This window comes from Myxocyprinus asiaticus, chromosome 35 (assembly GCF_019703515.2).
Source record: "Myxocyprinus asiaticus isolate MX2 ecotype Aquarium Trade chromosome 35, UBuf_Myxa_2, whole genome shotgun sequence".
NCBI lineage: Eukaryota > Metazoa > Chordata > Actinopteri > Cypriniformes > Catostomidae > Myxocyprinus > Myxocyprinus asiaticus.
This window is the reverse complement of record NC_059378.1, coordinates 39,173,831-39,188,168: the sequence shown is the minus strand read 5'-3', so window position 1 is coordinate 39,188,168 and position 14,338 is coordinate 39,173,831. Positions and strand designations below refer to the sequence as shown.

At 38.5% G+C, this 14,338-nt stretch overlaps 2 protein-coding genes across 3 annotated transcripts in view; one reads left to right on the top strand and one right to left on the bottom strand.

Annotated features, from left to right (window-relative positions):
• aldh4a1 (aldehyde dehydrogenase 4 family, member A1) overlaps positions 1-14,338 on the bottom strand; it is a 398,306-nt gene that overhangs the window by 363,761 nt on the left and 20,207 nt on the right. Inside the window, exons 11-15 of one of the 2 annotated variants that reach the window (XR_007894731.1) lie at positions 12,499-12,546; positions 12,219-12,371; positions 11,447-11,568; positions 11,146-11,264; positions 9,023-9,604 (exon numbers count right to left, since the gene is read on the bottom strand). Coding sequence is in view for 1 of the 2 variants with exons in the window: in XM_051672478.1 (XP_051528438.1) it covers positions 9,492-9,604; positions 11,146-11,264; positions 11,447-11,568; positions 12,219-12,371; positions 12,499-12,546 (555 nt within the window). In the remaining variant the exon portion in view is untranslated. Of the gene's footprint in view, positions 1-7,003; positions 9,605-11,145; positions 11,265-11,446; positions 11,569-12,218; positions 12,372-12,498; positions 12,547-14,338 lie in introns of those variants that run through there. The other variant, XM_051672478.1, reaches the window with a different exon arrangement.
• Positions 77-1,937, top strand: LOC127426044 (transcription factor HES-5-like). Its single transcript, XM_051672514.1, has 2 exons — positions 77-634; positions 749-1,937. The coding sequence occupies exons 1-2, from the start codon at positions 587-589 to the stop codon at positions 1,172-1,174; spliced, it is 474 nt and encodes a 157-aa protein (XP_051528474.1). The 5' UTR covers positions 77-586; the 3' UTR covers positions 1,175-1,937.

The following is a 14,338-nucleotide window of genomic DNA, read 5'->3' as shown; positions in this document are numbered from 1 at the left end:
GTGCTCAAATTATTTTCTTACACGTGCAAAATAACTTTTTGTGTGCTCAAAATATATTGCGTGTGCAAAAAAAATATTTTCTTGCATGTGCAGAAAATGTTTTGTGCACTCAAAATATCATATTGAATGTGCAGAACTTTGTGCACTCAAAATATTTTCTTGCATGCAGAAATTTGTGTGCTCAAAATATTTTGTTGCTCATGCAAAATAACTTTTGTGCGCTCAAAATATCATATTACATGTGCAGAATTTTTTTTTGCACTCAAAATATTTTCTTGCGTGTACAAAAGAACTTTTTGTGTACTCAAAATTTCACCTTGCACGAGCAGAATATTTTTGTGCGCTCAAAATATAATTTTGCGCGTGCCGAATTGTGCCACATATATAACTCCATACGGGATCAGGCTAATTTAAATTTCCCCCATTGAAGCCCAAGCCGCTACCTGATTGGCTCAAAAGTGTGGGAAACAGAAGATACACGAGACACCCGCACAATCCGCGTGTATATAAGGGGACACAGTTTGACAAGCGAAGCACGCTGCACACGACCTAAGTGACAGCAGGCACTTGACAGACATTAGGAAGAATGGCTCCTGCATGCAAAGTGACTCAGATAGGAAAGGATAAAACTAATGTAAGTATGTATTTACCTCATAAAAATTCATTTTCACTCCAAAGTATTGATTTCCATGAGAGTGGTTTACTTATTGTCAATGGTTTAACCATATTTCAAACTCTTTTTTTCCAGTTAAGGAAACCAGTGATGGAGAAGAAGCACAGAGATCGTATCAACAAAAGCATCGAACGCCTTAAAGTTCTTCTCAAAGCTGAGATAAAAGCCATGCAACCCTGTTCTGAACTGGAGAAGGCTGATGTTCTGGAGATGGCAGTCGTTTACCTGCAGAGCAACTCTTGGCCACTGGTGTCGCCAAACTCAAGCACACCGGCTGCACAGAGCCACACAGACGGGTTCTCCAGGTGTTTAGAAGAGACAGGACGATATCTGTCTCTTCACAACCAGCAACAGACCACCAAACCAGCTTTAATAAAGCATGTTGACGCAATCCAGCTACCCAAAGTCAGTGCAAAATCTGTTCCATCTGCGCACAAATACAACTGTGAGATCTTTTCACAACGCTCAGGAGACCACCAGGAGCTTTGGAGACCTTGGTGATCTTAATGGCATCGTTAGGAAGACAAACCAAGGCAAAAATTGAGAATCGTGACTGTTTTCTCTATCCGAGTAGAACATATTGTTTGGTTAAAGTTTATATTAAATGTAGACCGCAGCTGTCATGACGCATAGAATGTACCAGACTACCCCATACCTACATTTGATAGCACATATCTGTATATTTACATTTTGTAAAAAGGAGGACTGTCACCTCCGTATGTTTCTGTTGAAATGAAACCTTTTACAGGTGACAGATCTATCATATTGATAGAATGTGTAAAACTGACTCATGTTGTGTTTGTTTGAAAAATAAACTAATGAAATGAGAAGTTTCTGTGTTCAGTTTATTTATTAAAGTAATATTTGGTGTTCAGTACAGTTAAAGCTCAATCGACAGCATTTGTGGCATAATATTGATTACTACAAAAAATTATTTTGACCTCCTTTTCTTAAAAAAAGAAGCACTTACAATGGATGTGAATGGGGTCAATCCGTAAATGTTAAAATACTCACTTTCAAAAGTAGAGCCACAAGACAAAAAACAATATGTATCTTAACAGGATTTAAGTGTGATAAAATTACTTGCTAGCTAATTTTACAACTTTCCTGCCATGACGATGTCAACAAACCCTAAAACCACTGTAAAAATGTCAATTTAAACAACTTTACAGCTCAAATAATACACAAGATTTAACAGAAGAATAAATGTAAGTGTTTTTTTTTTCTTTCTTTAAACTCCCCAAAAATCGGCCCCATTCCATTGTTACTGTAACCTCGATTTTATATATATATATATATATAAATAAATGAAAGAAAATGAGGGACGAGTCAAAATTATTTTTTGTGGTAATCAACATTATGCCACAAATGCTGCTGATTGAGCTTAACTTGTATTGGACTTGGAATATTCCTTTAAGTTGAATATCAGGCTCAGATTTGATAAGGTTTATTATAATAATAATAATAATAATAATAATAAAAACTGACATTTAACATAGGATACCTTAAACATGAAATACAATTACAGTTTGAGCTGTTTGAGGTTTGCAAGTCTTAGTGAAATTTACAGTAAACAGAAAGCTAAAATGTAACACTCCACTTAATACTAGCTTGGACAAAATGTAATTATCATCTTTAATAACATTTTTTAAAAGTGAAGTATGCTTGGTAGTAAATAGCCACAAAAGAGCACTGTTCATTTTAGTACTGAGAACCAAACTGGGTATAAAAAGATTTTGTCAAGACAATTTCAGTGATGTTCAAATGCAAATTTTTGCCTTAATGAAACACCAAGATCTTTTAGGGCCTAGAAACAGTGTGCTTTAATCTATAGCACAAAAAATGATCATTTACTTGGATTTTCTAATCCATATATGGAGTAGAAAGAGGAAACTGCTCACATGAGAAACTGGAGAGACTGTGTTCTCAGGCCATCACGTACTGTAGACGCTCTTGATTTTATTGTGTGGTGAGAAGTGTGCCTCTGTGACCACATCGCCATAAAGCGTCTGTCTGAAGTATGCCACACTCCTGTGCCACAGTTGCTTTGATGCGAGTCATATAAGACCCCACAAAACGTGTTACTGTGGGAGTCAAGAACCAGAGGTGGCCAAACACAATTAAAACATCTGCTTTGCAGCACATTCTTACATAAAGACAGAGGAATAAGCAATGTTTATATTTCAAAAGCTTTAACTTGTGTAGTAACATCATGATGATGTTAAAGAAATAATTTGATACGTCATAACATCTCTGGCAATTCAGACAAGTCTTCAGTAATCTCCCAGAGAGCACATGTACATCTCTGTGATGTCTGTTTTAGATCTTTTCATCTGGAAAGCATCACAATATAATTAACATCTGCTAAACATCTTAAAAAGATCAGATTTACAAACATTCTAAATCATAAACGTCTAAAAGACATCTGCTGAATGCCTAATTGACATCAGAGACATCCTGATAGCACACGTACATCACCCAGACGTCTATTTGATGTGTGTGTTTACATCTGGAAGACATTTTTTACGTTGTTTGCTCGTCTGCAATACATCTATAAGACGTATGTCAATAAGTATGTCTCAGATGTAAATAAGACATTCAGCAGATGCCTTTGAGACATTTATTATTTAGAATGTTTGTAAATCTGATCTTTTTAAGACTTCTAGCAGATGTTAATTAGAATGCGCTGCTTTCCAGATGAAAAGATCTAAAACAGACATCTCTGAGATGTACGTGTACAATCTAGGATATTTCAGTAGGCACTACAGGTTCACTACCCTGATAGCACATGTACATCACCCAGACGTCTATTTTATGTGTGTTTACATCTGGAAGACGCATTTTTTAGGTTGTTTGCTCATCTGCAATACGTCTATAAGACGTTTCCTCTCGGATGTCAATAAGACATTCAGCAGATGTCTTTGAGACATTTATGATTTAGAATGTTTGTAAATCTGATCTTTTTAAGATGTTTAGCAGATGTTAATTACATTGTGATGCTTTCCAGATGAAACAATCTAAATCAGACACTTCAGAGATGTGCGTGTGCTATCTGGGTACTCGCTACAATAATACTCACTACAGTTTGAGCAATAAGGAGTGTGTACTGCCAGGAAATTGTGTACTTTTACAATCATGACACTTTTTGTTGGCAGTATGAGGTCAAAGTATACTTCGGTTTTCGACGTGCCAGTACGTATCACGCAGTGTGCGGTTTAAGCAAATTTCATCGTCACAGTATGCGCGGATTGTACACGCGCAGGCTAGTTTGTCTTGACATGCATACAGTCCGTTGCTGCGTCCGAAACCGCATACTGTCACAGTATGTACTGTATTTGATGAAGGATGCACTTATCTGCCAGCAAAACAGTACGTTCTTTTAGGTATGCATGCAAGTAGTATGAATAGAATTCGGACATACTTCATCTGGGGGATCGTCTCGTGACCCAAATATATGATGTAATAACAACCACAAAAACTATCTGCTTTGGTTTTGTTAAACAAGTCCCATTCCAGCACAAAGTACAATTATCTTGGTATATATAGCTGTGGAGGCGGAGGCGTGGCTGTGGAGAGTGAAGCAGGGGAGATGATTGGTGAATGATTTCCACCTGTGCTTAACACCTGTCTTGTGTTTCAGTGAGGAGTGATTGGGGCTTTTGAGGAGTGGAGACAGTGGCAGTCAAGAGAGAGAGCCCAGCTGAGAAGCTGTTTGTGTGTTGGCCGCTGCTGTTTTTAAAGAAACTTTGAGTTATTTATCTGAAGCTACACCGTTGCGCATTTAAACGAATGTGTTTTGTTGTTAATAAACATTCCTGAGTTGGAATCGCCGTCTCCCGCTTCCTCATTCCTTGAACCTCATTACACTGGTACACTCATGAGTGGGTCCAGTGCCACCGCCCGACGTCACTGGAAGATGCAGTCTGCCTAGCAGAGGACCACTTGATGCCGTATACGGGAGACAGCCAAGCTTTTTCTCGCTATCTCTCCTGCGGAGTCTTCCCCTCCCCTACCTTGCCTTGTTCCCGTCCCTGCTCCTTGGAGACGGGGGTTTATTCACCCAAAACCCGCTCTGCAGGCCCGGGGGGATCCGGGCACCTCTACCCCACCTTCTGTGTCTCCTTCCCTTTCCCAACAGGTTGGAGAATCTGTTGCCGCAGGTGCGGGGGTAAGTCTGGGCCAGGGTGCTGGCTCTGCGGGAAGCCGGGCCACTTCCAGGACCAATGTCCAGCGATGGATGTGGGGGTATCAGTCCAGGTCCCCGACGCGCCACATACCACCCCCGACTGAGCAGGGACATACCAGATACCTGTGAGTATTCAAGGGGGTACATATTGAGCCTTGGTGGATTTGGGTTGAACCCAGACCTCAATTCACCAATACTTGGTTCAACGGGAGGCTTTGGGTGCAGCATGAAGGGTGAAGGTGAGGTATGTGCATGGGAACATTCACGAATATCCCTTAGTGCCAATGGCTATTCAATTTCAGGAGCAAAAATATAGAGGTGGTGGTTAATCCTCGTTTCAACCATCCGCTGATTTTGGGTATGAATTGGCAGGCATTTCAGTCATTATTGGGGAGATTATGTGCGGATGGATCCTACACCAAAGTGTCTCGGTGTGTGTGGTTTGCGATTCTCTGGCTGGAGAGGCGGAGCCAGGGCCATCTGCGTCAGCTCTGCGTCAGGATGACGCAAGGGAGGGGGTAGTCCCAGCCGCGGAGAATAGCGTGAAGCCTCCACACGCACTAGGTCTCCGCGGTAACGTGCTCAACAAGCCACGTGATAAAATGCATGGATTGATGGTCTCAGACGTGGAGGCAACCAAGATTCGTCCTCCGCCACCCAGATTGAGGCAAGTCACTACGCCACCACGAGGACTTAGAGCGCATTGGGAATTCCAAATTGGGGAGAAAAGGGGAGAAAAAACAATCACCGATCGAGTCACCCCGGTCGCCTGTGGAGACCACCTGTCACCATCCCAAATTGCGGAGGTTGCCAGGATGCAAGGAGAATTCTCCAATGTGATTTTCGCCTCCTCCCGGGTGTATTAATCTCATACAACACCAAATCGAAACGTCCCCAGGGGTAGTGATACGCAGTCGTCCCTACTGTTTACCCGAACACAGAAAAAGTAGTTGAGAGATATGCTTGATATGGGGTTAATAGAGGAATCCCACAGTGATTGGGCCAGTCTGGTAGTCTTAGTCCCTAAGAGTGATGGGTCGGTCTGGTTTTATGCAGATTATAGAAAACGCAGTGTCTAAATTTGACACGTACCCAATGCCTCGCATTGACGAACTGCTCGATCGGTTGGGTGTGGCTCATTTCTATTCGACACTGGATTTAACAAAGGGATATTGGCAGATACATTTGACTCCCATGTCCTGAGAAAAAACTGCCTTTTCCACTCAGTTCGGCTTACACCAATTCACTACTCTTCCGTTCGGTTTGTTTGGGGCCTCGGCGTCATTTCAGCGACTCATGGACAAAGTTCTTCGCCCACATGCTGCGTATGCTGCTGCCTATCTGGATGATATCATCATCTATAGCAACGATTGGCAGTGGCTCATCCAGCATCTGAGGGCTGTCCTGAGGTCGCTGAGGTGGGCAGGACTCACGGCAAATCTGAAGAAGTGTGCAATTGGGAGGATGGAAGTATAGTATCGGTGCTTCTACTTGGGTCACGGACAACTGCGTCCCCAAATTGATAAGACAGTAGCCATTGCGGCTTGTCCGAGGCAGTCCTTACTGCTTTATGAATACTGTGGATTCGAACATACTACTCCATTGGCATACTGTTTTTGACATACTATATAGTAGAGAAGTATGGATATTCGGACACAGCGCATGTCTTTGCTGTTGTTGGCGCATGCTCCTGGTGTTCCTCACTGTGTTCGACGCATGCGCACTATGACTGCTTTGTGATACTATTTTAGTACAGTCAACGGCTAGCGCATGCGTGTCGAGAAAATATGGGCCGCGCGTGGACAGTCCGAACAGAGCGTGCTGATGGTGAAATTTGCATTCTGTGCATGGAGTGATAAGCAACGCGGACAACCGAAGTATACTTTGGGCTTAAAGTATACCGAAATGGTGAGCGCTCAACAGTGTGCGAGCTGGAATTACACAAGGAAAAACGAAGTGTACGGCTAGGGTATAACGTTGTTTTTAAGTGTTCTGTTCTGTCTTGCGCTCAGCCTTTCGAAGTATACTCTTTTGAATGTGAACACTGAAAATAAATGACAACAAAGGAGCACACTGTATCTGTATTGTGGCCCCACAAATTCTTATTCTTGAGCTGTTAATATTCAATGTCACAAATGAAACGGTTATCCACAACTTATTTTTATTGAGGCACTGTTATTAGATTGCACTGTCTGCAGTCTAGATTGCATTGTGTGTGGATAATTAGACCAAGTAAGGCTGTAGAGTACCTTGATAGCTTTTTTGCCATTGCCTCTGTATTGTATGTTAAATGATTGACAATTAAAACCATACTTGAACCTTTAAGATCACATCACAGGACAATGATTGAACAGGACTATGACCAGCAAACCAAATCTGTCCTACAATCATTCATTTTCAACAAACTGAAGACAAGTTCTCATATCTGCATTCAGTTACATGCAAATTATATTAGAATGCTACAGATTAAATTAGGACGGCACATGTAATCCTAATAATTTAATCAAAAGCTCAAACAATAGATCAGTGTAAATGTAACCGCTCACAGGGTGAAGATATCAGTGTAACAGAAAAATAACAAACAGATGTTGTTAGCTGCAGTACTTCCACTTAGTAGATGAAAATTTGTCAGATTAGAATTATATAAAAATAGATTTACTCTATTTACTCACTGGATATGGTGAATTCTGAAAGCAAATCTTATATACAGTGGCCCACACTTAAATGTGTGAATTTCATTGCATTAGATAACAAAATATCAAACGAGTGCTCAAATGCAAATTAAGCATTTCTCAGAAATAACTTCACTTTGCTGTGCCATTTTTTTTCCCAATGACTGTTAACTGGTGTCAAGGTGATTTTTAGTGGATGTATAAACTCAGTTTGATTGAAAATTGTTTGAAAATAAATGCCATCGGTTTGATCATTTTTGTTATAAAATGCAAAGGAACTCAAACTGTACATAAAATTTCTAAATACTTTTTAGGACCACTGTAACACAGTGAAATGATAACTAATCAAAGAGCAAAACAATATAAGAAATTTCCAGTGCACTCCGAGGTTTGATCTTGCTTACTCCTAATTCCTCTTGTTTAGGGTCCAGCAGTCTTTCAAGATCAGAGGTAATGGAAATCTGCAAAGACGTGCAAATTCTTGAGTACATTCAGACCTTCGAGGGCTGTTGCCACCAGTTTCCTAGCCCAAAAAAAGTATTTCATGTTTGTACACTGGTGGCCAAAAGTTTGGAATAATGTACAGATTTTGCTGTTTCAGAAGGAAATTGGTACTTTAATTCACCAAAGTGGCGTTCAACTGATCACAAAGTATAGTCAGGACATTACTGATGTAAAAAAACAGCACCATCACTATTTGAAAAAAGTCATTTTTGATCAAATCTAGACATGCCCCATTTCCAGCAGCCATCACTCCAACACCTTATCCTTGAGTAATCATGCTCAATTGCTAATCTGGTACTAGAAAATCACTTGCCATTATATCAAACACAGTTGAAAGCTATTTGGTTTGTTAAATGAAGCTTAACATTCTCTTTGTGTTTGTTTTTGAGTTGCCACAGTATGCAATAGACTGGCATGTCAATATTAGATCAAAAAATGGCAAAAAAAGAAACTCGTCAGTCAATCATTGTTTTGAGGAATGAAGGCTATACAATGCTTGAAATTGCCAAAAAACTGAAGATTTCATACAAAGGTGTACACTACAGTCTTCAAAGACAAAGGACAACTGGCTCTAACAAGGACAGAAAGAGATGTGGAAGATGTACAACTAAACAAGAGGATAAGTACATCAGAGTCTCTAGTTTGAGAAATAGATGCCTCACATGTCCTCAGCTGACAGCTTCATTGAATTCTACCTGCTCAACACCAGTTTCATGTACAACAGTAAAGAGAAGACTCAGGGGTGCAGGCCTTATGGGAAGAATTGCAAAGAAAAAGACACTTTTGAAACAGAAAAACAAAAAGAAAAGGTTAGAGTGGGCAAAGAAACACAGACATTGGACAACAGATAATTGGAAAAGAGTGTTATGGATCTTAACCCCATTGAGCTTTTGTGGGATCAGCTAGACTGTAAGGTGCGTGAGAAGTGCCCGAAAAGACAGCCACATCTATGGCAAGTGCTACAGGAAGTGTGGGGTGAAATGTCACCTGAGTATCTGGACAAACTGACAGCTAGAATGTCAAGGATCTGCAAAGCTGTCATTGCTGCACGTGGAGGATTTTTTGATGAGAACTCTTTGAAGTAGTTTAAGAAGTTCTGAATATTTTTTTCAAATTGTTATAATAATTTTTTATGTTATTAATGTCCTGACTATACATTGTGATCAGTTGAATTCCACTTTGGTGAATAAAAGTACCTATTTCTTTCCATAAGAGCAAAATCTGTACATTATTCCAAACTTTTGGCCGCCAGTGTATGTTCAAGGCAGCACAAGTAGGCAGGAGTCTTCTGTTCTGGAACAGTTTAACAGCCCTCGTGTGCCTTTTTCAGCAAGTCATTTGGGCAAGATGGGACATCAGAGGACAATTAATTTGATTGTTTTATAAGTCTTGATGGAGGGATTTGGGGGAAGGAAAGCTTTTGGGTCAGAGATATAGGCAAGACTGGCATGACCTCTTAACCCATGTAGGCATATTTCCATTCTGTAAGCGGCACATACGTCTGCTTGACGACTTGTGGAGATGTCCATCGGAGGACGTAGTGTGGACCACCAGGCTTGTCGTTGGTGCCTGAAATGATATTTTTAACATGAATTCTACAGTCATAACATGCCTGAGTTGTTCTTAAAAATGTTTTGGGTTCAATAATGTCGATTAGGACAGGAAAAGATTTTGACTGATAATTCAGAGCACAAATCGTGGTTACAGTATCCACTTACAATGGAAGTAAACTACAGAGGGTTCAAAAGCAGAAATGTGCTCTCATATTTTTTTAAAGCATATAGATAAAGTTACTGTTTACAAACAAACGTTCTTTTGACATGGCAGAACTGCTGTCTATGGGTACTTCACTCAAACTGAGCTGAAAATGCCCAAAAAGTGTTGTTTGTGGGGTTAAAACAGTGCGTTTCCTGAATATTATTAGATGTTTTGCCTTCTTTAAATTTGCCCTGCAGCTGCCGTTGGTATATTTGAACTTTCAGGAAGGAATTACACAAACTGTGATCGCAAATGGCTGTTTTTAATTTCCAAAGTGCAATCGCTGTGACAGATATGAGGCTAAATATGATCTAACCGTGATCTTATATGAACAAGCCATGGAAGATCTAACGGGATGAACAAGAACCTGTCTCCACCACCGCAGCGCATGGGGCTACGGATTGTGAACGGATATGCGAGTAAAAATAATGTAATTCTTCGATTATTACATCTTTGCCTTTATTTTGACTGCAGTAACTTGTTAAATGGAAACTGGCTGTTATTAAGTTTTAATGCTCAATATATGATGATATTGAAGTCAAATATTAATATTTAATGTATATAGACCAAAACTTTTAGTAATGACGCATATTTCATGTTTGATGGTAGTTTTCATTTCTATATTACACATTAGTGAGCCTTTAGAAGTGTGTTAAGCATGTGAGGATGTGTATTCATTAACCTGTTTCATGTCTGACATAATCACACAGGCATCTTGAACCAAGTTTAAACTTGTTTTGCCGATAGTTCAGAAGGAACAACACATATTTCTTAACTGTATACCATAGATCAGTGGTTCTCAACCCTGTTCCTGGAGGCCCCCCAACACTGCACATTTTGAAATCTGCTGCTCAAAAGAACCCGGAAGCACAATTGCCTTGTGACGTCATGGAGATTATTCAGAACTAAACTGTTTATTATTTTAGTTGTAAAGTTGTCCAAGTAAGTTTTTTGTGGTGGCACTATTTCTCTAAAAGAATTAACTTTTGGTTAAGCATAGATCACAGCAAAACTTATTTTCTTTAGTAATCAACACTGTGCCACATATGCCATCTATAGACTTTAAAAGGAATGTTAAAAATATTTTTTTTTGGCTCATTACATTAAAATCCACTCTTTTTCAGAAGTATAGCCACAAGACGTAAACATTATACAGGTTAACATGATTTTGTCACTTCCTAACCTTATCTGTGTAAAATATATCCAATATTACAACTTTGTTGTCATGGTGATGATGAAACACTGCTAAACCCTGTCATCTGGTAAAGGCTGTAATGGCACTAAATACCTGATTTGATCACATTAAAATCATGTTATGAACTGCCCACATTCACTTCCATTCCTCTACTCACCTGATGCTCTGGCGCCACCAAACGGTTGCTGGGCCACAATGGATCCTGTTGATTTGTCGTTGACATAATAATTTCCAGCAGAGTTTCTCAAGGCCTTTCCTGCTTCGTCAATAACAGCCCTGAAACAAGCAACGACCTCATGAACTCCTGTCAAGACGTTCTGAGATAAACAGTTGTAGACCAACAACACTGAAAAAGTTTCTTGTTGAAAAGCTGGGAATTTGCTGATGTGGCTTTTTTTTTATGGATACTTATTAGCATGCTAACATCAGGGACAATGATGAAACGGTGCTACACTCACTTATCTTGAGCAAAGACAGCTCCTGTTAGGGCGTACGGAGATGTGTTGTCTATTAAGTGCAGGACCTTTTTGTAGTCATTTTCAGGGTAAACATATACTGTCAGGACGGGCCCAAAGATCTCCTACAAAAGCAAAAAACAAAATATCAACAGATTTTGACTTTCACTTTTGCCATTTTTATTGTAAAAAAAAAAAAAAAGACAGGACAGTTTATATTTGTATTTTTTTTAATCTGCAGAAAATACCCGTCCCTCTGTTAAAAAATACAAAATATTATTTTTATTAATATTAATATAAATATTTTATTTAAAAGAAAAAAATTGTTCTCAGTAAAACTCTTACAATGAAAATCGTCTGTGCGTTTATTGTTTACAAACTAATGAACAAGTCAAAGTTATTTTCTATTGTAAATCGCAGTAAGCCACAGGTGCTGTCGATACACTTTGTATTTAACCTGGAATATTCCTTTAATCAAAATAACTTTCTTTTTATTATATATTTGGCTCTTTGTATGTTCTAAATATCTTGATCACTCATCCGGTTAGATAAGGGTGGTTTATGAAGATGAACATTAAATGGGGTTAAATGGAAGAGATTGGTTTATCCAAACAAACTAAAGTCCACCCATTCACTGCTCCGAGCCTGTGTGTGTGTGTAAAACCCTGGTCGATGGAAAACCAAATCTTAAAACTGAACCTTTGTGCTCTCATCGAATAAAACATCAACTACCAAATCTTTGTATACAAGAAATTACATACAATCATATTTATACCTCAATCATAATTTTCTCCTGTGGGTCTGTGGTCTCAATGATTGTGGGTTCCACAAAATATCCTGTTTTATCATCACAGTTTCCCCCAGCGATGATCTTCAGATGTGGAGAAGATTTGGCGTGTTTCAGCCAACCCTTGATCCTCGAGAAGGACTTTTGAAAGACAAGACATTTAGCAGATTTTTTCAGTATTTTATGACTTCCACAGGAAGTGAATCAAAATGTAATGCATTTACTTTCAGCTGTTTTGTTATTGGATAAATAGAAGGTTGGTTTGTACCTTGTCATCAATAACTGCGGAGAAGAACGTGCTGAAATCTTCGACTGGCTGTAAAGTGAAACAACAGAAAATTGATGTACAATGCTGTATTTCTTTATTACCAATAGCTACGATTGTAAAAGCATAATACTGCTCTTACTATTTCTGCAGTATGCATACTCTACACCAGTGCTGGAAGCAACTTTAAACTGTAGCAAATAATAAATAATGAGTGTTTTGGAATTAATAATAATTTATCTTGTACATAAATATTGCAACGTAGTAGGGCTGCAACTAACGATTATTTTGATAATCGACTAATCTAACGATTATTAGAACGATTATTCGACTATTCGGGCGATTATTGCAACGATTAATCATTAGCTCTTAACCGACTATTCAGCTTGTGCTGACATAAAAGGTTGAATTAAAAGTGCTTACTAATAATAAAGAGGACAAAATCATCTTTTAAAAATCTCTCTACATGATATTCACTGAATAAATGGGAAAAAATACTTTAAGTTTAATTCAGTAAAAATTTAAATACAAAAAAAATCCTATAGTTATCAAGTGTATTTGTCTTTTTTTCCATTTAAAATTGTCTCAAAATTCTTAAAACAAGATACATTTACTTGAGAAGCAACATAAGATATTTAGACTTGTTTTAAGAGAATGGATCTTAAATATAAGTGTATTTTGTATATAAGTGTATTTTTTCACTTGGTTATACTTCTGCGAGTGCAGTAAAGACAAAATATACTAATATTCATGATCTATTCTCTAAAAGCAAGTCTAAATATCTTATATGCTGCTGCTCAGGTAAATGCATCTTTTTGTAAAGGATTTTTAGATATTTTAAAATATTTGTATTTTTAATATTATTTTCAACATTCTCAGATAAAAAATAAAAACAAATTATTCTGCAGTATAGCTGCTAAAGAAAATGTACATTGTTTTAAAGGAGATTTAGATATTCATATTGGAAAACAAGCCAAAACAAAAACAAATCAAAAACGGATTTTGTTGCAGTGTAGAATGTGGCAAAGACTACCCTCTCTCACCTTTCTGTTCACTTCAATCCATCTTTAACTCACAAAAAAACAAACTCTCTCTTATTAATAAAGTTGCGCTTTGCCAATTTTCTTCACGATAAGAAATGCACAGTGACACATATATAATAATTCAATAAGTTGCAAGCCATCACGTTATAATCTAGCTGCATTAAGCACGCGCACTCGAGGGATAAGCGTCAGCCGGGTGCAGTTTCAATCTCTCCCCCTTAGATCGGGACATTCGAGTAACTCATAGAAGAGACGCTGACCACACAGTGAAATGCCAGTTTCCTTATTATTTGAACTTTAATAAAGCTATAACGCATTAAACTGCATTAATGATGTAACGCCGGGGTGTTTCCTTTAAAGATGCTCGACATGCAAGTTTTGCTTAAACTGAGCGTCAGCTCCGGCTCTGCTTATTCCATAACAAGAGTGCTTCTGTATTTACTTATTTTGAAATCTATCACCTGAAACTGTTTGTAAAGTTTAGAGTGCATCTGGACTGTGAGATGTGTTTTCTCCCTCTCCTCAATCAGGCACAAGCTGCAGTGCTGCTCTTGTGTGCAATCATTAGAGTTTCATATGATCTCGTGTTACGTTAAATGAGATCAAATGACTTAGACAACAAAATTTTTAGTAGGCAATGCCTGTCCTTTTGTTGTGATGTGTGTCCTCCTAGTAAAGTTAATCTTGTTGTAAGTAATATTATAATTTCTGGATGAACAAAATAATGCATACATTGATTGATAAAAGTCATGCAGACTTTTTACATTGGAACTTCATCACAATCGAAGCTCAACAAGTAT